Source organism: Anguilla anguilla, chromosome 5 (assembly GCF_013347855.1).
Source record: "Anguilla anguilla isolate fAngAng1 chromosome 5, fAngAng1.pri, whole genome shotgun sequence".
NCBI lineage: Eukaryota > Metazoa > Chordata > Actinopteri > Anguilliformes > Anguillidae > Anguilla > Anguilla anguilla.
Genome location: NC_049205.1, coordinates 19,651,281 through 19,679,188, shown reverse-complemented (window position 1 = coordinate 19,679,188; position 27,908 = coordinate 19,651,281). Strand labels below are relative to the sequence as shown.

The 27,908-nt window shown below is 46.6% G+C and overlaps 1 protein-coding gene across 2 annotated transcripts in view; it reads left to right on the top strand.

Annotated features, from left to right (window-relative positions):
• Positions 1 to 25,534, top strand: part of zfpm1 (zinc finger protein, FOG family member 1) — an 83,572-nt gene extending 58,038 nt beyond the window's left edge. Inside the window, exons 4-9 of one of the 2 annotated variants that reach the window (XM_035419130.1) lie at positions 6,882 to 7,015; positions 16,337 to 16,439; positions 17,219 to 17,443; positions 18,996 to 19,223; positions 20,163 to 20,405; positions 21,016 to 25,534. In XM_035419130.1, coding sequence (XP_035275021.1) covers positions 6,882 to 7,015; positions 16,337 to 16,439; positions 17,219 to 17,443; positions 18,996 to 19,223; positions 20,163 to 20,405; positions 21,016 to 23,390 — 3,308 coding nt within the window. In that variant the 3' untranslated portion in view covers positions 23,391 to 25,534. The remainder of the gene's footprint in view (positions 1 to 6,881; positions 7,016 to 16,336; positions 16,440 to 17,218; positions 17,444 to 18,995; positions 19,224 to 20,162; positions 20,406 to 21,015) is intronic. The other variant, XM_035419131.1, reaches the window with a different exon arrangement.
• Positions 25,535 to 27,908: the final 2,374 nt, after the last annotated feature.

Genomic DNA, 27,908 nt, shown 5'->3' with positions numbered 1-27,908 from the left:
AGCAAGGCTCAAACTATGATCTGCTGTCATGCTAACCACTGCATATAATTAGTGCGGTTATGTCGTTAATTATTAACGATAATAAAAAAATTTTCTGCTTTTAATTCGGATTTACAAGATCTAAAGCCAGTTTGTGGTGTTTCTTTCCCCACTTAAAACATGTGTATAAGTGTTGCAAATTGCATGTGTCATTTTGGGGTGCTGTGAAAATGGAAATTGTTTATGTAGTGCCTTGTGCCTGAAAAGTTTGGAAACCATCAGTCTAGACTGAGAATCTGTGCTGGCCCTGTCACTGCTGTGTGGTGTCACCATTCTGGAATGTCACTGCTCTGTTTTTAAACTGCCTGAACTGGGGCTCCATAAGGCACCAGAGTAAAACTTTTAACTTTCCAAACATCTTCAAAATACATAGGTCACAAGCAGTCCACCACAAGTACTGTGACTGAAGTGCTCTTTTCAGGGCCAGAAGGGAGTAGCTAATGTAGAAAAGAAATAATGATTGAATTAATTATCTAAGTCACATACCGTACAATTAATTCTGCAGCTTCGCCCCAGTCTCTTTTCCCCCCCATCTATGCAGAGAGAATGTCAAGAAACATTTTCTAATTAATTTCTGTGATTATCAGGGAGAGGTTCTTGAAGGTCCTTATTTTCAATTTGTGAGCGAGAAACAGTGGAATGAGGGAAAACTGGGAGATGAGGGAACACACATTCTCACACACACACACACACACACACACACACACCCTCATACGCACCCTCACTCACACACATGCTCTCAATCACACATTCACTCACACACGGATTCACACAGACATGCATGCTCTCACACACAAATTTACGAACATAGTAAATCACTAAAATTCTCACAGTAAGAGGCCTCTGCAGTGTCTATGTAGTATAATGACAGAATATTTGTGTATAGTGCATATGTACTGTATTGTTGAGTATCCTGTCTAGTTGGACATCGATGCATTATTAGGCACTACTATGTGTGTTTGGCTGAGTTCTCTCTGATTAGGCAGTTTCTGTGTTTGTGCTGTTGTTTTCCATGTGACTGGAGAGATCTTTGAGAGGCCACCTGGTAGCAGGAAATCATGTTTCTTTATAGATGCCCATATTCTTAGTGCCTGACTCTGTTCCTCTTTACAAATGAATGCATCAGTGCAGTATTTGCTATGGTACTGTAACGTGATTGAATAAACATGTGGCAGAATAACTGTGCATATGTGCTGGAAGAGATCTACCAGAGAGGTGGTAGATCTCCCTACCCATGGCTCAGATTTATCAGGTTTCGTTCTCTCTTCTCAGCTCTGTTCAGTTCTGCTCCGGTGTGCTCAGGTGCACCCTGGTGGACCGTGTTTTGCTCAGTTGTGTTCAGTTCTGCTCATGTGTGCTGTAGTGTTCTTGGTTGTGCTCAGGTGTACTTAGTTATTTGCATTTTTTGTTTGAATTTTGCCTGTGTTTCATCAGAAAGGCATACTGATTTATGGTCAGGTGTGCTCATCTTTACTCAGGTGTGCTCATCTTTGCTCAGGGGTGCTCTACTTTGCTCAGTTTAGTTCATCTTTGCTCCAGTTTGCTCATCTTTCCTCAGGTGTGCTCATCTTTGCTCCAGTTTGCTCATTTTTGCTCCAGTTTGCTCATTTTTGCTCAGGTGTGCTCATCTTTGCTCAGATTTGCTCATCTTTGCTCAGGTGTGCTCATCTTTGCTCAGGTTTGCTCATCTTTGCTCAGATTTGCTCATCTTTGCTCAGATTTGCTCATCTTTGCTCAGGTTTGCTTATCTTTGCACAGGTGTGCTCATCTTTGCTCAGGTGTGCTCATCTTTGCTCAGGTTTGCTCATATTTGAACTGGTTTGCTCATCTTTGCTCCGGTGCTGTGATGAGGGTTGCACCTGCAGGGCTGTGCACGGTGTGGAAGTGTGAGAGGGGTAATTAGGGCAGAATGCAGAACAGGAAGGGTGGAGTGGGGGAAATAGCGTGATCTGTCATTCAGTGGAGGTTAAACCCCACCTATTAGTGTGGGGTCAGAGTTCAGCACAGATAAAGATTTGCTGTTGTAACACGTCTGGGGAATCAATACCCTCACGGTGATCTGCTCATTTGATATCAACAATAGTCTTCTTAAAAATCAATTAGCCCAGATAGAAGTGGCGGTGGGGCTGGAAACAGGAGAGAAGGAGAAGGAAGATGAGGAGGAGGAGGTGGGGAGGAGGAGGAATAGAGTTGTCTTAATCAAAAGCCAATCAGGTGACTCCTCCGCGTGGGGATTCCTGGTCCTTCCCATTAGGCCGTGCAGGCAGCAGTGCTCATTTGCATAGCGAAGGTCTCCAGCCCAATGACACGAGTGCGTTGCGTCTCGCGTGCTACCCGACATCCCCTGTGTGTTCAGCAACCTCAGTGGGAAACGGAGTGTTTATACAGCGCGCTCATCAGCATGTAAAACATGTTCGCCAACACCGCGGACTCTCCTGACAGTGATCCAGTGCGCAGGCCTTATATCTACATGCGGTAAATGTACGTACACATGCGTGTCCACGCAGGCCACTGCTACAATATTCGTGCATAACGTCACCTTGCAGCTGACACCAGTACTCAAACATGTAATTGGACACCCTTAATTTTTATTAACAGTTAAAAGTGAAGATGTATTTCATCTTCATTTCGTCCTTGCAGGTTATTGTAGTGATTTAGCTATTTGGCAAATGAGGCTTCCTAATAGCATCTGGAGCTCTTTATTTTCCTTTTCCAATGACATATCTGGTTCAGAGACTTGTAATACTCCTGTGCACCTGTTTTTAAAAGTACTGTATGAGTTTGTTCTGTACAAACAGTCCCAGAGAGCTGACCCAGATCGTTGGCTCTGTTGAGCTTTCCACGGAGCTGGAAAGTACATGGTTTTTGTTTGCAGTGCGATATTCCCTGCAGTTTATGGAGGGGTGTATTTGCTGTTCAACGCCCGAGACAGTAGGGCACAGGTCAGTGTGTTGGTTTTGTGATATATCTGACAATATAGTACGGACAGGTGTGATAACTGTGTCATGTTCCCTACAGTAGGGTACAGAGGTGTGACGTGGCTGTGTCATGTTCATGTTCCCTACAGTAGGGTATGGAGGTATGATGTTGCTGTGTCCTGTTCCCTAGAGTAGGGCATAGAGTTGTGATGTGGCTGTGTCATGCTCATGTTCCCTACAGTAGGGTACAGAGGTGTGGTGTTGCTGTATCATGTTCCCTACAGTATGGCTTGGAGTTGTGATGTGGCTGTGTCATGTTAATGTTCTCTACAGTAGGGTACGGAGGTAAGATGTTGCTTTGTCATGTTCCCTACAGTATGGTTCGGAGGAGTGATGTTGCTGTGTTATGTTTCTTACAGTTGAGTATGGTATTGTGTGTTTGCAGAGTCATGTACCCTACTGTAGGGGATACCACACAATAATCACACTCCTCTGTGCAATAATGTAGGGAACAGCACACTGCAGACTTACCACACTGTTCTATACCGTGGGCAGACATCAAACAGCATACTCGCACCTCCATAACAAACTGTAGGGAACATAACACTGCAAACACACTGTGCTGTACCCTACTGTAGAGAACATAACACCTCAAACACCGTGCTGTACCCTACTGTAGGGAACATGACACTGCAAACACATCGTGCCGTACCCTACTGTAGGGAACATAACACTGCAAACACACCGGGCCATACCCTACTGTAGGGAACATAACACTGCAAACACACCGTGCTGTACCCTACTGTAGGGAACGTAGCACTGCAAACACACCGTGCTGTACCCTACTGTAGGGAACATAGCACTGCAAACACACCGTGCTGTACCCTACTGTAGGGAACAGGCTTTAATCTCTCATGCACCTCCTGGGGTGTCCGTCTGTCAGTCACCCTGTGCCTCCAGCCGGAGAGTACAGCTGAGGTAAAGACCATCAAGCGCTTTACATTTTCAGCACGTCCTGCATCAAACCCATTCAAATTCCAAATCCCTCTCTCGCACTCCCTATCTCTCCACCTGGCTCTCTCTGCCTGTCTTTTCTCCTCTCTACATATATATGTATTCCTCATTAATCTTCCCTGGCTGGTAATTACATTAGTCATTTCATTAATGATGGAGTGATTGTTTTATTGTCTCAGGTTGTAAAGTGGACAGCGATAGCGGACGCCGCGGTGGCTGGCAGTGGAGTGGTGTTGATAAGCCCTGTGGGGCATTCAGGGCATCGGTGCCCTGGCTGACATGTTCTCCATCTTGAGACCGGTACAGTCAGTACAGGTTTCCCTCCTCAGTTCACACTGGCACAGTTTCCCATTGAAGTCCTCATTGGTAGTGTGCCCTAGTTCACAGTGATACTGTTTCCTTTTTCAGTTCACATTGGTACTGTTTACTGTTTCTGTTCACACTGGTACTGGTACTGGTACTACTCCCCTTCTCTACTCCCCCCTGACTTCTTCTTTCTACCTCTCCTCTTTCGCTTTCAAGGATTCACTAAAGTTTATTTTTATAAGCATTACATTGTTTCCGAAGGTGTTTTAGAACATAGATGTGTAAGGCTAAATCCTTCCTGCTTTCCCTTCCCATCTCTCTCCCTTTTACTCCCTGCTCATCTCTCTCTCTCTATTTCTCTCTCTCCCTCCCTCCCTCTCTCTCTTTCCCTGAGTCTTGGCTGTGGGAAAGCCAGTTATCTCAGTCTGTGAGTGGGTCTCTGGTGGGGATAGATACACAGAAGATAGATGAGTGTTTTGACATGGAGAGTGTTGGACAAACAGTGTTATCTGTGTGACACTTCAGCCCGGCCCCTGAAAGAGAGCTGAACCATAGAGGAGGATGTTTGGGGTGGTGGGTGGTAGGGGGTGGGGCGTTGGGGGGTGGTTGGGGGGGGGGGGGGGGGTGTATGCATGCGTGCGCATGCTTGTGCGTGCACACGCTTGTGTATGCATGTGTGCGCATGCTTGTGCGTGCACACACTTGAGTGTGCGTGCGAGCGAGTGTGCGTGCAAGTGTGTGTGGTGACAGATTGGAGATGGAGACATGGGCAGTGAATATTATTTGTGTTTCTCCTTATTAACCAACCCACTGAAAACCCCTGTCTCTGTCACACGCATTGCTCATTTGTTCAGTGACCTGTTTGCCTACCTGCTTTGGGCCACGCGTGCTATGTTAAAGTCCAGCAGGAGTCCGAGTCCCATTTTCATGAAGCATCTCAAATTATGGAGTGCTGATCTATGATCAGTTTTCCTTTTAGCTCACAGTGGATGAGGGGAGGAATATGGACAGGGGGAACCTGATCCTAGATCAGTAGATCAGTGCTTCTGCTACCGTGGCAGTATGGGTGACAGCCTGAAATACTGGTTGTAACCACAGGGTTGCAGGTAAATTGTTTCAATCTCCCCCCTCCCCCCAAATATGTTAAAATATGTGAAATATGCTAGAGCTAGATGTACTGACGTACATGGAAATGTGAACTGGGTTTAGGTTAAAACAAAAAACTGAACCATGGTGTACCAGGAAGTTTTTTTTTCGTTTCTTTTCCCCCTGTGATAGCAGTGAGGCTTGTGATGGTGTTAGTTGTGATGGTTCTGCTTGTTTTGGATCTGATGAGCTTGGCTGTCAGATGTTGGTGGGAGTAGGTGGGAGTAGTCTATGGGTGTGGGGTGTGTCTTTGCTTTTCCAGATGTATCTACCTACAAAAGCAGAATGTATGATCGGATGCATTTTTCAGTCCCATATAATCTTGTATCAGTTCTACAATCCCCAACTCTTCCTGTTTCAGAACTCCCACCCCCTGCCCCTGTTTCTGACCTCAATGCCCCCACCCCCTGCCCCCTGTTTCAGACCTCAATGCCCCCACCCCCTGCCCCCTGTTTCAGACCTCAATGCCCCCACCCCCTGCCCCCTGTTTCAGACCTCAATGTTCCCACCCCCTGCCCTGTGTCAGACCTCAATGCCCCCACACCCTGCCGCCTGTTTCAGACCTCAATGCCCCCACCCCCTGCCCCCTGTTTCAGACCTCAATGCCCCCACCCCCTGCCCCCTGTTTCAGACCTCAATGTTCCCACCCCCTGCCCTGTGTCAGACCTCAATGCCCCCACCCCCTGCCCCCTGTTTCAGACCTCAATGTTCCCACCCCCTGCCCTGTGTCAGACCTCAATGTTCCCACCCCCTGCCCTGTTTCAGACCTCAATGCCCCCGCCCCCTGCCCTGTTTCAGACCTCAATGCCCCCACCCCCTGCCCCCTGTTTCAGACCTCAATGCTCCCATCCCACCCCCTGCCCTGTTCCAGACCTCAATGCCCCCGCCCCCTGCCCCCTGTTTCAGACCTCAGTGCCCCCACCCCCTGCCCCTGTCACACATTGTGCCCTCTTCCTGAGGGGGTCTCTGTCTGCGTTCTGCCACTGTCGTCCTATGTCCACTGCCTGGCTCAGTAAACACCAAAAGCCCTCTAGTGGTAAGACTGGTGTGCATCTCTGGCCCCTGCAGGATGAGCAAGATAGAGAGCAAGAGAGAGGAAGAGCAGTCCTAAATTCTGTTCTCTCATCATCATCATCATCATTATTATCTTATTCATCATTATTCTCTTAACCATGGTCATCCTCCCCTGGACTCTCCATCTCATTGGACTATCATGGAGGGTGGTGTGTGAGTTAGTATATGTGTATGTCTGTGTGTGCATGTGTGTGCGTTCTTGTTTTCATGAGAGTGTATACATGTGTCTGCGTGTGTGTTTGTGCCTATGTCTGATTGTGTACGCGCCTGTGTGTGTCTGTGTGTGTGTATTTGGGGGTGTATCTTACAGCACTGGTACTGGATGTCATTCACAGCATTCTGTCTCTCTCTTTTACTTAGTCTCTGCCTTGGTTGTCTCTGCAGATGAGCTCTGCCTGAGCCTGGTGGGCGGAGTTAGTGAGGTCATCGCCCAGAGGAACCTCATGCCCAACACTGTATGGGGACCATACAGTGGTCACGTCCACAACAAGGAGAAGGGCAAGGAGCAGGAGGGAGAGGTGAGGGGTGTGTGTGTGTGTGTTTTGAGTGAAACAGGCCTGTGTGTGTGTGTGTTTGGTTTGTGTGTGCATTTCTGTGTGGTGTCATGCACATGCGCACTTATAAGGCGCGCTCAAATGATAATACTGAAACACGCTCCTGCACACGCAACCACAAGCATACACGCTCTCTCTCGCAGTAGACCTGGAGAGGATACGGGTAAAGGGTCCGAGGCTGGACTGAGAGGAGGACCTGGCCCTCCTCCTCCGGGTTGTTTCGCTGATCGCGCCGGAGGAGTGGGGTTATATCCGAGGTTACATTACACTATTAAGAAATCCTTCACAGCAGATTACAATATGCAAATCCCCATCGGTGCCTCTGCCGGCTGCTCCTGCCTCTACCGCTCCGTCTTTTATACTAAAAAACTCATCTATCTGCCTGATTAACCCTTATCTGCCCCCCTTCCCCGTGCCCCCCCCCACACCCAAGCCCCCCCCACCCCACCCCCCCAGACGTCCGTTTTTCTTTTTATCTCCCTTCTGGCGCCATGCTCTTGGACAACAAGACTGGAATGATTGATTTCTGCTTGATAGTCTTTCATTTCTAAGATTTCATTTTTATTAGAATTTCTAAGTCTGTCTCCCTCTTCCCCCTCCCCACCCCCCACCCCCACACCAGCCCCCCACCCCCCACACCCACCCACCTCATCTGCTTCCCCCACCCCTCCAGTACTCGTGTTCATTGGAACGTTCTTATCAAGTGTAGGCTTTGTTGATGATTTTCAGCCTGGACCACTTCTCTCTCATCCTCCCCCCCTTCCATCTGTATTTCTCCAGCTCTCTCTCTTTCTCTCTGTCCATTTCTTTTACTTTCCCTCCTCTCTCATTAGCCTTTCTCTCTGTCCCCCTCTCCCTGTGTCTTTCTTTCTTTCTATCCATCTCCCTTTCTCTTTCTCCACGTCAGTTCATTTCAGTTGTCCCCCATCCTCTCTCTCTGTCTCTCTCTCCTTCTCTCTGTCTCTCTCTCAAATTCAAATTCAAATTCAAATTCACTCACTCTGCTATCTCTGAACACAGGGAGCAGAGGTGTGTCCTTAGTATCACTGCGAGATACTCTGTGTAATCTCGCGGTCTTCCAACATCAACTCCGCCAACCCAAACCCCAACCCCCCATCCCCAACCCCACTGCCCAATCTCCTTCCGCACATGGCTGTGCCAGGGGTCAGCCGGGGTCAGGGCTGCTGTAGTCCTCCACGGCCTGAAAGGTTTGAGATGATAATCTCCGGGCCTTAGCTCCCTCTCCATACACTGGTGTTCGGAGAATTATGGTGAAGTGAGGAGTTTTGTTTGAGCAATGCTGTGTGTTGCGTACAAAAAAGAGGTTCTCACAACTAATTAGCTCTATTAACTTTAATCCCAAATATAACTAACCTCACCATCACCCTCTGCACCCCACCTCCCACCCTCCCCCCCCCCCCAGAATATAGTTAGTGTAGGAGGTGGGGGTGGGGTGATGAGCCTCATCAATAACTGTACCCAAAAATACAAGGTACCATAATACCCACAAAATACATGTCACATCATCCCACTCTGCCTGAGTCACCATAACTCCTTAAACAATTCCACGTATTGAGGCCTTGCCCTGAAATGTTGTGAAACTTTAATGTTCAGGGGACGGAGTGAGTATTCTGGAGTAGCTACTCCCACAATTTGCCTGCTTAAGGCCTATTAATGTTATGCTTCAAAGTTAGCAAGAATAAAGTAATAACAAGAATGGATGAAGCTGGAAAATAATGTACTTGTTTTGCTAAACTATCCAGCTAGATTAACACATAAATGTCTTGGCAACTAGCTACATAGTACTTCGCCATCACACATCCAAGTCATGTAGTTATACAAAATGTTCCTGTAGGTGTACATGTACATGAAAATGTAGCAGAATATTTCATCATACCTTGTTGGGACTTGATTATACTCTTGAACTACTTCCACCTATCGTTAGCTCTTTTCAATTATTTAATACATTAATTCTGACAATGGTTACTAGCACCGTTATGCTATCAATGCATTAAATGAATGGATAGTTTTTGGTTATGTGAACGAGACAAGCCACTAGCGTTGTTGGAATACTTAATATGGCACTGTTACATATCTGAAAACGGGTACTGTATGGCATCCAGCCCATTAATACAAAACACCCCCCCCCATCAAAAAAATAAACAAAATTGCCCTTCTGTACAAAGATTGTCCTTTCGTTGCTCCTAATGTTTTTTGGGTTGCTGTGGCTCCCCTTCACTGTAGCCACCAGAGCTTAACCATGCCCACTTTGCATTGTAATTACTCAAAGCCACACCTGCACCCCCTCTGAACAAATTTGCCTCATACTCAGATGAGTATCAATTCAGTGCTGGTGTAAAACTCATCTCAGTGCCTTCCGTATGAGAGAAAAGTTGCTCACCAAGAATTTGTACTGATGACCAAAAGTCAATGTGTGTGCAGGTGTGTGTTTGCCGTTATGTCAGTTGTTGGAAAAAATGCGATTGCAGGACCATCTCTTAGTCCATAGTGCCTTGATTTCATCTGATTCTACATGGGGGAATGAACTAGCTGGCCTGTAGGAAAATCTCTCATTTGCATCTCTGGAGAATTGAGCAAGTATTCTTCGGAGAAGGAAGTAGTTTTAACTGTTTGACTGTTGGACCTTAACAGTTAGTTAGTTTTAGTCTGAAACATCTTTGGTAATGACAACTCTCAGATTGGATCAGACAGTGACTGTTGCCCACTCATTGGTTGGGACCATCTACTAATACTTGGCTCAAAATGGAGTTAGCCATTTTTCCACAGTGTGAGACATTAAAGCAGCGGTTCAGAGACTAGTACCAACTTTAGCCTGAAGCAGAGTCCACAGCCTGTTAATTCCCTGTTTGCTTCTTTTTCTTATTCTGCCACCACCTATCATGGCAATTCCTAAAAACTCACCAATCTGAGAGGCAGCTTGGGTCCTATTCTAAATGCTCAGTCTCTCAGTTGGCTTAACTGGAAACTTGATGGTACTATAACAGTTGATTTAGAAATACAGTTCAAGAATCAGCAAAACATGACCTTGTTCAGCACCTAACCCATGCATATGAAACTTGATGAGCATCATCCATTGCCTGGATGGATTTGAGTCTTGGCCACTATTTTTCCAATTATTCTCAAATATGAAATGCAGATAGACTAGGCCACATCTGGCTGCCAGTGCACCAAATGTGAAATGAGTCCATTGGGGGAAAATATATGAGTAGAAAGTACTCATTAGGCTTCTCTTTAGTTGACTCCATTGAGAAGTCCATTTTTGTAAATTCATTTTTGCAGGTAAAACTATCAGGGTCTCCATAGTCAACCATGCCACATATGGTAACTGCCTCCCAAATAAGAGAATTACTGGACTATCTAATTGAAAAATGTATGTTAATATTTAATTGCAACTGACAGTTTGCAGTGAATTAATGCATACTTGCGCACTTAGTGCCATCCAAGCCTACTTGACCTCCCCTGCCATGTGTGATTGATTGTATATGTTCACCATGCTGTGAAAACAAGAAAAAATTAATAGCTTTTTAAATTAATTTATTTTTGAATATTCACATTTTGAAATTGAGTCATCTGCCATGTTTAATGTTTACCTGTTTATCCAACCTTTTATTTACCTTCCTCCACTCCCATTAAGGTCCCATTAAGGGTGGTTATATGAGAGTTTACCATAGTTGACTGACTGAATCCTACAAATTTGTTTTGATTTGCATGAAAGTTTGTACAGGCAATAGGGATAGTGTCCTCGCTTTTTAAATGCATTGAACTTGAGCAGTTATTCAATACTCTTTAGCCTGGATGGGAAATGCAGTCTGATGGTACAGGTATAGCTACCGGCTTTATGTAGCAGTGTTTGGAGGTGTGAGGTAGCACATGAATTACATTACAGACTGTGAGAGACCATAAGTGTGAATCCATAAACTGGAGATATTTACTGTAGCTCAGTGGATTCATTGAATCACTTGTTGTTACATTACATTACAGGCATTTAGCAGACGCTCTTATCCAGAGCGTCTTACATTGTGTCCAATTATACAGCTGGATATATACTGAAGCAATGCAGGTTAGGTACCTTGCTCAAGGGTACAACGGCAGTGTCCTACCTGCGACCTTTAGGTTACAAGACCAACTCCTTAGCCATTATCCTACACTGTTGTGCATGAGAGGCTGTGGTTCTTGGTTCAAATACCCTCTATTTTGCATAAATCCACTAAATTTAAAATATTATTATTATGATTATGATGATTATGATGATGATGATGATGATTATTATTATTATTATTATTATGCAGGCATTCATTTCCTAATTAAAGTTAGGCCATACATGCTTGGTCAAACACACAAAACTACAGGGAGGAAGTGGGTCATGGCTGTTCACATATAATCTGTTGAAACTCAAACAAATTGCACATGAAATTGGATAGACTGCTTATGTGTGTGTGTGTGTGTGTGTGTGTGTGTATGAGAGAGAGAGAGAGAATGGGTGAAAGAATCATTTTGTGGGATCTCACAAAATTATCGCAAGGCAGATGCTGTTGCCTGGAACTTGCACATAATGCACATGTGGGGAAACAAATTCAAACCTCAATCAGTTCTGTTTTTCCTCTCGTCTTTCGTGGAAACTGAAGCCAGGGGCGCAGTCCTAGAAGGAGCGAATGTGAAGTTCAAAGCATTGTCACGCACCATGCATCTTTTCATCATGTTATAGGAACAAGCGCACAGCCTAATCCCCAATAATCTCTGCAGGAAAACTCCTCCGATAAGACCAGCCACCCACGGCTTTCAAACACTCTTTTTTTGGTAGGGTTACACCCGTCCTTACCCCCACCCAAATGAAGGACTTGTGAAGGTTAGCGCTCCCATGGCAACCTGTGTCTGTTCACCTGTAGTCCCTCCACCCCCCCCCCCCCCCTTACGCTCCATCCTGATTCTGCGGCTTCGCTCACACTGATGCTAAATACAACTGCGAGTCCTCTTTTTACCACTTAATACAGTTAGGTTTGCACACAATACATTTCAGAAGGCAGTGACCCCCATTCTTAGTCCAGTCAATATGCAGATTAACATGCCCATGCGCGTAGAGATTGCAACCGTTGTTGACTACTAGTAGTGGGACAGTTTGCAGTTCAACACAGCTAAATAACCTCACTTTCCACAAGTATTGTGGCTCAGTTTGCCTCCAAGACAGTGGGATCAACCAATGACACGTTGATCTAGTGATTGAGCAGAAAGAACAAATCACAATGAATTTGTACTTCGTTAGAGAGTGACAAACTTCCCAGATAGCCTCCATGTTTGTTGACCATATACAATTTGCGTGATACTCTAAATACAGCTGGGAGTCCTGTTCCTCGGTTGTCCTGCCACTATCCTTTCTCCCCATTGAGGTAGAAAATCCAGGTTCAGAAAGTAAAAGTCCTCCCGGGTATTCTGTTCCAGTCACATGGATTTGCTGGTGCTTTAATTAGCACAATTCTTTAGCCAGGAGGTAGAACTAGTTAGTGAAATCAACTGCCTGAGTTCATGGGTGGAGAAACAGATGGCTGGACTTTTACTTTGACCTCTGGACTTTCCACCTCTGGCTTCTCTCAAGTATGTGTGTGTGGACAGGCACAGTATAACAGTGCATACAGCTGGTTACTATGTTCTGCTATTAAAGATGTAGTGTGAATATGTTTTGAGTGACCAAAACTTGTGTACCAATAGAAGACCCCACTCACATTCTGGCCTGAGTTTGTCTTTATGTGTATAAAGTGAACAGAACGTTCATTTGTGACTAGTAGCATCAAACTTCGAAATCGAAAAAGGCACATCCTTTTACCTCTGCCATTTTGTGACCAATTTTTAACAAGGATGGCTGACTGCCCTCCTTTCATATTTTTTACAGGCAGAAAGCAGTGAGGGTAACAGATAGAGAAGGGGTCACAGCACAGAATGTGCCGTGGCGGGGGATTGAACTACCAGCTGCACAGGGGGATTCGGTATGTGGCTTGAGGGTCAGCTGACCTACAGGCTGCACTACACCTCACCAAGTATTTTTAACCAGGGTCTTGTGGGGCTTGGCAAACTATAGCGCTGTCTTTGCACCGAACATTTTTAACTGTGATTCTGCTTTTAATGCCCAACAAATTCCTTGAAAGTCAGTACAAATTCAGTTCAAAACCAGGAGAGAAGAGAACAGTGTCTGTGCACATACACATACACTGTATGTGCCTATGGGTGTACTCTTTCCATGGGTTCTTCATTTTCAGTCTCTAATTTGTTTTTAAGTACTATTGTTCTCTATTTATCAAAATAAAGACATTATACACTTTACAACATGCGTACACTACACAAACACAGTACATACAGCGAGTGAACTATTCACAACATGCGAGTGCACGTGTTATGTGTAATTGCATTTGTGAGTATATGTTTGCATGTCTGCCTGTTTATGAGGGTGTGTGTCAGTCAGTCTGTGTGAGTAAAAGTGTGTGAGTGTTGTGCGTAAGGGTGTGTGTGTGTGTTTTCTGAGAGGACTGCATGGCCGGATGGGATGAGAGGGAGTGATGTTATCGTCCTTCCTTTTCTCTGAGGTTTTTTAGAGGATCCACACACTGACCCTTTTGTTCTGGACAGAGCACACATTCTCCCCCCATTGGCCAACAACACAAAGAAACGTTTCCTGTTAGACATAGAGAGAGAAAGAGAGGGGGAAGGGGGGGAAATAGGAAAAGAGAGCAGGGAGGTAGAGCCAGCTGGCCTGAAGAGGTTATGATTTGGTGCGCAGAGGCATTCTAGAAGGCTGGGTAGGGGTGGAGGTCAGCCAGGCAGAGATAGGCGCAGGTGCTGGCTCACAGAAGGTGAGGGCAACATGGAGATTAACAGAGGTTGTTAGGTGGGTTTGGCTGGATAGAGATTAGAAGGAATGCCCCACTGAGTGGGGCTACAGTTGAGATTTGGAGGGGTGTTATATGTGGATGCAACAAGGGTAAGCATTGGTGGAGATATTCTGGTGGGCAGAGCTAGGGTGAACACACTGGCAAGGATGTCCAGGTGGCCAGATCTAGGGTGGAGGCGCATCAAATGTATAATGGCTTAGCTGCAGATGAAGCAGGGATGTGGGGGTAGGGGCGGGGCCACTGTTAAGATTGACAGATAGACCATGGCTCCATTTCATCCCCTGTGTGTTTGCCACTCGACCAGCGAAGGCTGAAAAACATGTGTCCTTTGTTTGCTGATCTCAGAACAGTCTGCGGTCTTATGGATAAAACCAGGTCAAATCAGTCACCTGACTTTGCAGCTGTCCCAGATCTGTCTGGGTTGGGCTGTTCTTTCCACTTTGACAGTTCATTTTGTGCGGAAGTGGACTCTGAGACAGGACAGACCTTGCAGAGGGGTGGGCGGGGGTTGATGGGCAGAGAGAGAGAGAGAAAACGGGCACACTCGTTCTTTATACCCAGAAGAGAGAGAGAGAACACAGAAATCAGCCCTGCATCATTTGCATTCTGGTTTTATCGGGCAGAGAAGAGGGTGTTTGTGGGAATGATAAGAGGCAGGACTTTGCAGGCTGTGCTGGAGGGCTAGAGGGGGGCGAGGTGCGGTGGGGGGAGGGGGGGGGGGGCGTTGGGTTAGCGTGTGTGCGTAAGGTGAGGGGTGGGGGGGGGGTAATATCAGGCTCAATAATTAGATTGGCTATCACCACCGCCGCAGCAGCTCGCGGATCCGCCAGATTAAAGCTCCCCGTTCCCCGCGATTAATATTCATGAGGGACGCAGGGCGGGGGGAGGGCTTAGCGTGGGACTCAAAGACTCTGTGACACGCTGCGGCGCGCGCGGGCGGCTTAGCGGTTTCAAAGCGCCGCGGATCCGCGAGGGCGCGGAGGTGAAACGGACCGGGCCGGGCCCAGGCCGGGTCCGCCAGCGCCGAGCGGCGCTGGATACTCCTCTTTTCTGTTCGCTCCTGTCCGACGTGTGAAAGGTGTCAGCAGCGCGGAGAGGAGAGATAAGCCCTGCGCAGAGCATTCTGGGATACAGTGGGGTGGACAGACACTCTGAAGGAGAGCAGACGGTTGTGCACACACAGCCACACGAGCACTTGCCACATACATTTGCACACATGTTCATACACTCACCCACGCATACACATGGACGCACACACTCATAGATGTGTTTGTTCAGTTTCTCTCTCTCTTTCTCTCTCACACACATACACGCTCACAAATGGGCAGTATATATATATATATATATATATATATATCCTTTATCTAACCAGGTAAAAGACTCATTGAGATTAAAATCTCTTTTTCAAGAGTGACCTGGCCAAGAAAAGCAGCATAAAAATTGTTACAACAATAACACAAGAATACAAACAGACAAATAAAACTGTCATACAGTACAAATAAGTGAACACAAAGGCCAGTGAACAGAAAAGGCCAACCTGCCGAAAGTACTGTTGAAATAAGCAAAATTACATTCCATAAATACTCCTCCAATTTCAACACTAACATGAGAAATTGTACAAACGTGAGTGTGTCCACGTGCACATTCTAAACCCTGCAAAGCCATGTTGCCCTCTTCAAAATATCAAATCGGTCTTGTAAAATTATCCCAAAACAGATTAGCGTCAACACACGGCCCTCATGGCCACGGACAGCAGGTTGAGATTGAGTTTCAAATTAAAACAAAGGAAGCGGTATCTCCTCATCCGTGCGTGTCCCCTATGAAATACAATACATGGCAAAATGACATCTTAGGAAATAAACTTTCAGCATGTTCTCTTTGCCCCCACGTCCTCGCTCACCGTTAATTATATTTTTTGTTCAGTCCTTGTATTCTTTAAGCCCAAAATCTATTCGGTAGAGCTTTTTCCTGCCAAAGGTGCATTTGACAGTGTGGAGAAGCAGAGGGCTGAGAGTGCATAGTTTTAACAAAGGTACAGCAGTGTTTCATTTAACTGAATGCTGCCATCTATTGGAAAGGAGGGGAGGTGCGTTCAGTGAAGCGCTGAGTGTTTCGTTAACTCTCATAGAACAAGCCGTGGTGTCACACAAATAGCATTGTAGCTCCCCTTACTTTTTTTCGAGGGCTTGTTTCTCTTCTTTTCATTTGCACGGTTTAGAACACTTTGTGTGTCTGTGTGTTCCTGAAAATACGTACATGCCTGGTATTGTAAATTTTTTTGTGTGACACCGTGAGTCAAACATTGCTTGTAAATGCGATTATCTATTTCTTCTTACCTTTCTCACGCACTCACTCACTCTCTCTCACTCTGTCCCTCTGTTTGCAGGGCCCGAGTCTCACTGTGGTCAGCGCAGACACTGAGCTCTGGCTGAAAAAGCTGCCGGTCACCTCTAGCCAAACTGGGGCAAACTGCACCATCTATGGCCAAGGTAGAACCACTGACTGCTGAACCACATATGCTGACCACCACCACCACAGCTTGGACATATTCCTGACTGCTTCGGCACAAGTGCATAATCCTGCTCCATGATTTACACAGTTCTTCTGAACTACTACAACCTTACAGCTTAAAACTGGGTCACATTCAAACGTCATCAGCCCACAATATGGCATTTAGAAGGTTTTCAGTACATTTTATAGTTTGTCTGCTGATGGTTCTTGTAGTCCCTGAAATGCAGCAAATGACAAGCCAAGATGGGCTGAATGGCCTGTTTCTGTGACTATGTATTCCTGTTCTAACGTGTCATGTTTTGAGTTCATAATTAAAGATGAAAGATCCCCTAACAAATTCATAACTGCTGTTATGAAAAGTAATTTTGATGTGGATTGCATAATCTTTACTCAGTACAGTACATTTGTGTTGAACACAGTGTTGCCTCAGCCGTTCTTGTAGTTTTGCTGTGCTTTGAATGTGTAATGTTGTCCTTACAATCCCACAGCTATGTATGAATGGCACACTAGTCGGAGGGTTGCCGGTTCAAACCCCACCCTGGGCATGTCGAAGTGTCCTTGAGCAAGACACCTAACCCCTAACCCCTAACTGCTCTGGCGAATGAGAGGCATAAATTGTAAAGCGCTTTGGATAAAAGCGCTATATAAATGCAGTCCATTTACCATCCATTACCATTTACACTAGCTTGACAAAAACTGGGTTTATATTCTCCACCATGTGACCTCAGTTCCAAACCTAAACCCGGTCCCTCCCCAGGTCAGGAACTATACTGCAAGGTGACCCAGGAGCTCCACGCTGGAGACCGCTTACTGGCCACTCTGTTCGGACCCACCATGGAGGAGCGGTCCACGGCTACTGAAACCCACAATGCACCAGTGAAGGAGGAGGAGCCAGCCTACCCAGCAGCGCTGCACTCCGAAATCCAGCTCCTCCCCCAGCAGGCAGGAATGGCAGCTATCCTGGCAACAGCTGTAATCAACAGTGAGTACCGGTGTTCTTGCTATGTATTAGTTCATTTAATGGGATGCCACCACCGAGGGTGCTTGGGTTCTGTATATATACAATCAAAAACATTTGATAGCAAAAAAAAGGTGAGTACCAGTACTCTGTGGTAACACACCAGTCAGGTGCTGCTCATGATGGGGGAGCCAGGTCACCTGGTGCATACAGTGGGGACGGGATTAAATATGACGTTGATGATGTTTTTGGAGATAAATCAACTGTTCCCATATATATTCCCAACCATACTAAATAACCATAGAAACAGTAACACCTAATTCACATCACTACTGTGACTGCAGAATGTGAGAAGAGAAATGAGCTTTCATTAATATAATCTTAGTGTTACAGACTAAAGACGACATGGTGCACATCAAAAACGACAGTTTCCATAACAAGACGTTAAAAGTTGATCAAACGGCTCCGTCTTTTCTTTAAGCTCTTTAAAGTCAAGATTTGATGTGTTGAATCTCCGAGACCGTAGGGGCCATTAGGATTCTAAAACTCGCTAGTTCACACTGAATTCTTTTTGATCTGAATGGCCCTTTAATGTTCTCTCAAGGATACCAAATTTGTCCCACACTTCAGAAAGACAGTGTGGCATGTCAGAATAAAAGTCCTCATTAAATGTGGCTGTGCTGTGATGTGAGAGGACGATGAATCACCAGGTATTAACCTGTGGAATGAAACGCCGTTCTTCATATTCTTGTTTCCCTGTTAAATTACTTCTGCATGGAACCAGGTCATTACTTCCCTGGAGAAGTCATTACCAAATGAGACACTGAATATGAGTCCTGACACAAGATCAGTTAGATTACCTGCACTTGTTTAATTCTTTCTCTCTCTCTCTTTCTTTCTGTCTCTCTGGACTTCTGTGTTTGTATTACTGTGGTGATTATGGAATGGTGAGAGAACAGATAATCAAATAAACATGTAACTTAGCATATTATACAAAGATGAGGTCATACAGCTATAGGTATTATGGTGTCTGATTTGTTTTATTTATTACAAAATAGTTGACTGTCAGCTCCACTTTTGAGCTTATGAAATCCAAAACAAACTAAATGTAGAATAGATGAGCAGTGGAGTGGTTGCTACTGACAATGATTGTGACTGATGTTATAGAGATTGAAACTTGTGAATCTGAAGAGGGGTTGGATACTTACTCGTGTTAGCGCTAATCATGCGATTAGCTTCTTGCGGTCGTCTAGATTGCCACCCTAGGAAGGACAGAAGTTCCGCCCAAGTCCCACTGACAGCCTGATCTCGTAATAAATGTAAATATATTACGTTTAATTTAATTGATAAAAAATGAGAAAAAAGAGAAAATAATATTACCCTTCCCCAAACGGTCTATTTTATGTTTCATCTATCTGTCTCAATGCTGGGTGGGAACTTCCATCCTCTCTAGGTAGGCCTTCTAGTATTGACCGCTTCTTGCCTCCAAGTTGCTATGCTAATGGGCTCTAAAAAAACCTTCATGCTCTAATGCGATTGGTTCCCTAACCTCGGTGCTGTCGTGTGATTGGTCCAGAGGACATCTTCCCGTGTAAGGACTGTGGGATCTGGTACCGGAGCGAGCGGAACCTGCAGGCTCACCTGATGTACTACTGCGCCAGCCGCCAAAAGCAGGATCCCGCCTCGCCCCCGCCGGAGAAGCCCCGCGACTCGTACCCCAACGAGCGCGTGTGCCCCTTCCCCCACTGCAACAAGAGCTGCCCCAGCGCCAGCTCCCTGGAGATCCACATGCGCACGCACAGCGGTGAGGCGCTAGCGACCGCGGCGCCGCTTCGGTTCGCACGCACACGCCTCGTCAGGGTCATCGCATGACAATCGCTTAACTGCCTCGTTTGAGTTGTGATATTATCGTGACAGAGTGGCCTCGTTAGAGGCGTCACACGGCTGACGCTTTATTGCCTCGTTTGAGTTGGTCATCAAAACGACTGCCTCGTTAACACAAGGCATGAGATCGACATATAATGACCTTATTAGAGTCGTAACACGATTGCATCGTTGAGTCACGGTTTTCTGTGATCACAAAACTATAGTTCTGGAATACTGCAGGGTCTGCTAGTTTTTGTTGTCACGTTAAAATAAATAGGCATACTCAAGAAACCAGATTAGGTGAGTTAACGGTGTAATCAACTGCTTTAAGCACTGAATAACAGCCAGATCCAGCACATCCTGCTGCTCTACAACTTGGGTTGGGGAACCCTGCAATACACCATTGCCTCATCATATATTACTGAATTATGTACCTGGACTCGATCTTATGTCAATCAATCAATTATATGTTTCAATTATGCAGTGCTATTCAAGTGGTTGTGTACTGGAGTACTGAACAGTGAAAAACAACTTGCAAAAATACAGTGATCTGTTCTCAGAACATCTATTTCCCCCTACCAGAATGGAGTTCTACAACAATTTGCAATGTGAGAGAATGTGAGTGCATTCACCTGAGTGACATGAGCAAGCGGTATAGATCTGGCTATGAACACTTACACCTGAGTGACTTTATGTGCAATGTCACTAAAGCACTTGTGTAGGTAACTGCCAACCCAGAACACAATTTCCCATGAGACAAATGGAAATCTATAGCTGTGTGCAATGTACTGCATTTAAGCAGTCTCAGGATTCGCTGGATCCTGAGGCCTAGCCAACGCAGATGACTGAAGCGCATGTGCGTATGTGTGCGTCACAGGCGAGCGGCCCTTCGTGTGCCTGATCTGCCTGTCGGCGTTCACCACCAAGGCCAACTGCGAGCGGCACCTGAAGGTGCACACGGACACGCTGAACGGCGTGTGTCACGGCTGCGGCTTCGTCTCCACCACCCGCGACATCCTCTACAGCCACCTGGTCACCTGCCACATGGTCTGCCAGCCCGGCTCCCGCAGCGAGGTCTACTCCCCTGGCCCTGGACTTCCCCCATTGCCGCTGGCGACAGGTACCTCAAGCACGAGTGGTGGAGATTTTCGATAGCTAGCTCGCAAGCTTCTCAAGAGTGTGAACCAGTTAGCCCATGACTAACTGTAGCCTACTGTAACAACAATAGTAGCTACATGCCACACACCAAAACGGCTAGCTAGTTAACTTTACTGAGACTTTCTGGTAGCTTCCTTGTTACTCAGCAGCCAAGAAAGCAATGTGCAAAGTTATTTAACTACATATTTTTCTGTAATATTTATTATTGTTTACTTCTACCTACATGGTCACTGTAATCATAGACCTGAATTTACTATTACTGTGCGATGCACTGAAAAATCAGGTGACCACTAGATAGTGCTCTTCTGAGTTTACCATACCATGGTTACCATTCCCCACAAATGTAATCTCACCAAGGTAACCGTCTCCCCCATAACATGAGTGTTGCTTCGTGAATTTGAACAAGGGAATACTGGTACCCCTAGTTGTAGAAGTGGTGTTGTCCATATAGGGTAATGTGTTTACAATATTGTTCCATTTCCTTCTCCTCTTACCTCTGATCTGTTATGTACTCTATCATCTTCTCCTTTCCTCTTCTTTTCTGTTTTGTTTCTTTTCTCTTAATGTTGTAGGACTTGGTCCTCCAGACTGTGGGGTCGTGTTGAAGTGCCAGGTGTGCGGATTTGGGGCGGACTCTCCCGCCCTCCTCCAACAGCACGTGCGGACCCACCTGGAGGTGAGGGGCGTGGCCGAGAGGAGCCCCGCCCCCCGGCGGACTCCGCCGTCCTCCTCCGAGAGCCCCGAGCCGGCGTGCGCGCCCCTGCCCGATTCGGACACCCCGGGCGCCAACGGGGGCTCCGCCACCCCTCGCGAGGGCGGCAGAAGCCCCCTGGACTCCGGGGTACGGGTCAAAGAGGAGCCCCCTTCCGACTCCGAGAACGAGGGAGATGAGGGGCCGGGCCTGAACGGGAAGGAAGGAGCAGGGCCGGACGGCCGCCCGGGAACAGCCAGCGTCACCCAAACCCCGCCCACCGCCAAGACCCCGCCCTCGGTGGCTGTGAAGGCGGAGCCTCCCAGCCCCACGCCGGGCTCCAGCCCAGCACACCAGGGCGGGGTGGGGGCGGGGCTTCCCGGAGGGGCCGTGTTCCTTCCCCAGTACATGTTTGGCCCCGAAGCCATCCTACCTCAGGCGTCAGAGATCCTGGCCAAGATGTCGGAGATGGTGCACAGCCGTCTAAAGCAGGGCCACGCCCCCGGTGTCGGCGCGGCGACCGCCGCGTTCTACACTGCCGCCGGCTCACCTATCCAGAAGGGGGCGACGTGCTTCGAGTGTGACATCACCTTCAACAATGTCAACAACTTCTACGTCCACAAGAGACTGTACTGCTCCAGCCGGCACCAGCAGCAAGGGGACACGCCCGCTGCCGCGCCCATCGCCGCGCCCCAGGCCAAGGATGGGGCGGAGCCTCCCGCGGGGATCAGCTCCTCCTCCCCTGTGTCGGAAGCCACCCGCGCGCCTTCCGCCTCGCGCAGCGACGCGGAGCCGCCACAAGGGGGCGCCGCCGACGGCAAGCGCGCGGAGGTGAAGAGCGAAGACGCGGGCCCGAGGGAGCCGTCGGGCTCCGAGGGGGAGAGCGGGAGCGGGGGCCGGGCGAGCGAGAGCAGCCCGAGCCCCGGCGGCGCTTCCGGGGAAGGCGAGGATCCGGACGAGGACCCCGCCGCCACCTTCTGCCAGGCCTGCAACATCCGCTTCAGCCGCCACGAGAACTACATGGTGCACAAGCGCTTCTACTGCGCCTCCCGCCACGACCCCAGCAACCAGCGGCCCCACCACTCCCACGGCAAGGCCGCCGCCTTCCTGCCGCAGCCCGTGCGCACCCGCAAGCGCAAGAAGATGTACGAGATCCACATGGCTCGTGCCCAGGCCCTGGCTCGCTCCGCCTCCACCCCTAACCCCGCTCCCACACCAACAACGGGGGTGAAGCAGGAGGGGGTCTCCGCCCCCTCGCCTGGGACCTGCCCAGAGGGGGAGGGCCCCATTGATCTCAGTAAGAGGCCCCGCCTCCGGGAGCCCCAGAGAGCCCTGCCTCCAGCCCCGCCCCTCCCGCTGACCGACTACCACAAATGCACGGCCTGCTGCATCAGCTTTAACAGCATCGAGAACTACCTGGCACACAAGGCCTATTACTGCCCTGCCACGCCACTCCAGCAGCAACAGCGCCCCCTGGAGCAGCTACACAAGCTACGGAGGCCTGCTTCCACCTCCCCCGCCCCCAGGCCCGGCCTCCCGGAACTCCACGCTGAGCGGTTGGGGGTTGTCAAGGGGGCCAAAATCGAACCCGCTCCCGCTCTTCACAGCCCCTTGGGACCCGAGGGGGCTCCACTGCATTTTGTACCAGGCATGAAGGCCCTGGGATCCCCCCAGCCCCCCATGGTGTGTCCCTACTGCCCCCAGAGTGGGGGCGTGGTGGGTGACCTGATGGAGCATTTCAGAACCACGCACGGATTGGTTCTGGCCCTCCAGCCTGGGGGTGTGGCAAGCCCAGAGGCCCCGCCCCCTAACACCACCAGGGTAAGTCCCAGTATGAGCCCCAGGTCCTCCAAACCGGCCACGCCTCCCAAGCAGCCTGGCAGAGACAATGTGAACGGCCAGGTGAAGAGGGAGAGCATCTCTCCCACATCTTCCTCGCCCCTGCTGAACGGAAGCCCCATGCACCGCGGGGCCCCGTCCACTTCCCCACCCTCCTCCTCCCCGGGCACCACCCCCTTGCCTGTCCTACACCAGCCTGAGACCCTTAAGGAGGCGGGGTTACACTCGCAGTCGGCGGACAAACCCAACCCCCACGGCCCTGCTCACCTGGCCCCAAAAGCTGCCCTGGTCTCCCCCTTGCAGAACGGAAACAGCCGCTACTGCAGGCTGTGCAACATCAGGTTCAGCAGTCTCTCCACCTTCATAGCCCACAAAAAATACTACTGCTCCTCCCACAGCGCCGAACACGTCAAGTGAGTCTCTCACCCCAGCCCTGAACCCCGCCCCTCTCCTTCAGACAGGCAATCCAACAAGAAGCAAACTGGCCCCACCCAGACTTGCTGTGGCCGCCTCCTCCCCTGACGGTTGTGGCTGCATGTGAGACTGAAGAGACTGTTACTCATCAGGCATCGGGGGCTGCTGTTAGTTACCCGATGTTCCAGGGTATTGTTACTATGGTAACTTATTACTCATCAATGGGTCAATTTAATATTACACTAAGGAGATGAAATCTGCTACCTGCACACTTAAAAAAGTGTGAACACAGTCACGTTTGGAGTGTCATGTATTAAAAGTTTGGACTCTACATTTATCCTTTTTTAATTTTACCTTGATGGACTGTGGGGTGTATTTTTGTCATTTTGAATACAACTTCTAATTAATTTGAATGTTATTATTCATTTGACCGAATTTAAAAATTGTTTTATTTTCTCAAATCAGTCACTGGTAAGGAAACTGCCTGAAGTGAACAGGTTCTGTAACCATTGCCTATGGTGATTTTAGTGTGTTTGGATTACGTTTTTAAAAGATAATATACTGTATGTTTTGTTAAAACACTGGCTCCATCACTGAAATAAACGAAAAGGCGAGACTGCTGTAATGACGCTAGAACCGTTCTAAGACTGCGATCTATAGCTGAAATCTGTGAAAATATTCAACTTTACCACATTTCTTTATTCGGGAGGGGGGAGGGATGGCAAAAATGTGAAATATTTATCTTCGAGTCTTCACTGATTTCATGTGAACATAAACTACCTAGTTTCTGTCAAAATATGCTGTTTGTAGTACTTTCGTTATTTTATTGTTTACCTGTTTTCAGCCCATCATGTTCAATTAGTGTTCACCGATGTAGGGAAACCTTTGATCTGCACTGTCATCACTGAAGCCTGTAACAAACCCTGTTTTAGTTGTTTGCGTGTTTTTAGTTTTTGTGCTGGATGCTCTTTTGGTGAGTTTTAGATTTAAAGAAAGTGTTTCTTCTTCGCCTGTTTAGTCAAACTCAATCTAAGTGACGTAAGGGTTCCACTTTTGCGAGTGGTTTGTGGTATTAGAACCATTGAGGGGAAATTCCATGTTCAGTCCTTTAGGAGCAAGTACAAGAGGAAGAGTTGGCTACTTGTTGGATGTGGTTTGTATTGTGTTTCCAAGAAACAGATAAAAACAAACGCAACCGACAAAAAATGACTGAACAATGGTTGGTGAAGAGTGCCAGTCTCGACTTTGTTGTCCACTAACAACTTATGTCCTTATTGTTTCACATGTTTAAATATCTGCGTGAGCCAGGTATAAAATTTAAATTGAAGGAAAACCTATAAAAATACATTGCGCATTTTGCATCTCGATTCAAAAGTTACATTTATTTTTGTTTTGTGTCGTATGCGCAAACGTCTTTGCAGTTTACATTACTCTCCGTTCAAAGAAGAAACCATGTCATGCAATCTTCACTGAAACTGATAAATACAATGAAGCCTTAGCTTGCTGCGTGGTATACTGTATTTAGGTTTCTCATATGAGATGTGTAAATCCAAGTCCTCTGCTGTTGAAAACTTAAAAATGAAAACAGGAAATGACATAAAAATGTTTGTTCTGTTGGAAACATAATTTAAGTTTTTATTTGTTCTTGCTTTGTTGCATTCTCATAACAGTGCTGTGTGAATCACAGAGTTTTATAGACGTACAAGGCATTTTGGTGTAACATATTTTAGATGGGAGTGTTTAAATAGACTTTATTTTTAATGGATACATTTCAACATATTTCGCTATGGTGGGACAAGCAGAGAAAGTACCTTTAAATCCCATTTCGCATTGTTGTAGACATTTGCTGAACAATTCCTTTCTAGAAGCCCTTTTTGTAGCATATTTATGTTTTACCAGCACTTTTCCTAATCCAAACCTAGCCCCCCTGTGAAGGACTTGTGATGAATTGACACGCTCAACATCAATAAGCACCATTTTGTTAATAATTAAAAATGACAGAATGTTGATAATGAGGTGAAAAAACAATGGATGCAAGATTTTTTTTGTTTGTTTTTCTTTCGTTTTTAAATCTCTATGAAGTTCCACTACACACTTGTCCAAACTATGCATGGGGAAATAAACGTCCGAAGGGACATTTTAAAGCGCACAAGTCTACCTATTCTTTCTTAAGCCTGTATTTCATATGGTCCCGCCAAGATTTTTCTTTCATGTACAAGAAAGAAAGTATTTGATACCAGGCTGCCTGTGAAAATGTAACATCACCCTATAAGCTGCTCTGGAGTTGCTTCTTAGGTATTTTTCTTGCAGAAAGACCGCAAACACCCAAAGTCCCTATGTGTACCACTGCAAAGACTGCAGGGCTTCAAACACTTAAATAAATACTTAAAATAACCATCATTACACATAAAAAAAACTGTCTGAGCCATTCAGAAACATGCTCAAAAACTGAAATAATATAAACCGAAAGTGAACTATCCCTTTACCAACAAAAGTGAGTGGTTATATAGAAATGAGTTATGAGTTGGTTGACTGGATCCATCTCATCTTTAACTGTGGACTGACATGTTTAATCTTGGGATCGCCAGGAGACATTATAAAACTTGAGTAGTTCACTGTGTACTAAATTTATTCTGGAAACAATCTAAAAGCATCTCCTCTGCTGATGATTTATTGATCCCAACTGGCCATACGTCAACCTGGGTGCCTTGGGCTACTTCTGCATTTGTCTCTCTCAGCCACAGTCCCCCCACAGGTTACCAGCTCTCCGCAGAGATGCAGCTTTCTGATCAGTGTTCCCTCTTACTGTGTAGCCTGCATGGATTAAATTGGCCCTGGCTTGTTGGAGAAATGCACAGACTTTAACTGCGTTGCTTACTTGTGTGGGTGTTTAGGTACTACAGTAATGACTTAAAAGGCACAATTTCAAAATGTGGAGAGAAGAAAAAAAGAATAAAAAATGTTCAAAGCCCCATTCCTTCATAACGATGCTTCAACTGCATCAACTCATCATGACTGAATTTATAATGCATTATAGATATGAGAAAAGTGCTACCAAAATATTAATAAATTATACCACTACATCCATTTTTTGCCACTGCTCAACAAAAGGTTTCATTTTCAATCAGTCAGACATGCATGTAGATTGCACTTACCTCATATTATTACAATCGACCCTAATTCCCAGAATGCTTGTTCCCAGTAAATCAGTTTTTAATGCTTTAGTGCTGAGTGACAATGAAAAGCAAACCACCTTGCAACAATTCAGGATGAGGAATGGGGACCACTGCTGTAGATGGTACTTCACTGATAAGAGAGGCCTTGTAAGACAACCGTTCTGCTAGCGGTGTGTTCTGCTAAAAGAACGTGTAGGTTGCGGGTGCTCATTTCCTTCACAGGTTTTTATCCTCCTCAGTTCATCAGAGGAGTACAGGAGTGAGCAGTTCAGGAGCCTGAAGAAGGCTGTTTTGCTGCTACATGTGGGTAGTAATTAGCATGCTTTTCATTACTCCTGAACAGAGCTGGCTCTACGATTTCGGTGGCCCTAAACGAGAATTTTGTTTATTCCTGTCGTGGACTGGGGAGGTGGTGGGGGTGGAAGAAATCATGGACCGGGGTGGGGAGGCATGGATGGCGGTGTCCCTAAACGACTACATAGACTGTTTATGCCAGCAGCCGACTCTGTCCCTGAACACGAAGGCCCCATGATCTTGAACATTTACTATATGCCAGTGTAATAAAGGCTTTTAAAATGTATGCATATATAAAGAACTTCTCTCAATTAGGATCAGCTTCTCAACTGTACTCTCACTTTTATACCTCCTTGAGCACTCAAGATATCTGCATCAATGAAGCATCTGAACTTGATGGCCTTTTCACTTCATTCCTGCTTTAATGAAGTCTAGAACTTAACATGCCACAGGAAGTCGTGTCAAAAACTGAGGAACTTAGACACACTGGGGAGTAACTTTTTTGGCAAACATGAGAGATACTGGGTCTCCCGCTTTCTTGACAGCGATAGTCTGATTGGACAGTTAACACCACGGGTGTATAGCAAGAGCTGACTTGTTTCTGGATTTCATGAGGAAGTGGTCATCCCATTCTTTGGAATATGAGGTCATTTCCCATTAGAGGTGCACAACACCTTTCCCGGAGACGCAGAATGGGTTTTTGTTCAAATTATTCTGCCATAACTTTCTAAACAGTTGCACACACCAATGCTAATTCATAACTGTATTAGACCAGAATTGAACATTTTCACCAAGGATAGCATGTAAAGTCTGCTGTTGAGGCTCTGCAATCTCCCTTATTGCTAGGAAACAGCTGGACCCTGTGTTCTGGGAAAAATGAGATTTGAGGTTTCAGAGTGTTTCAGCGTATAATTTAGGATGTAAATTTTCACCCTTCAGGTCGTAAGTGTGAACAACAGAGTAATTATACCTGAGTTTCTTTTTTTGTCCATGGTAAGGTGTTTCTTATTCCATTTTCAGAATTATCTGGTGTAATCTTTTCAGAGAAAGG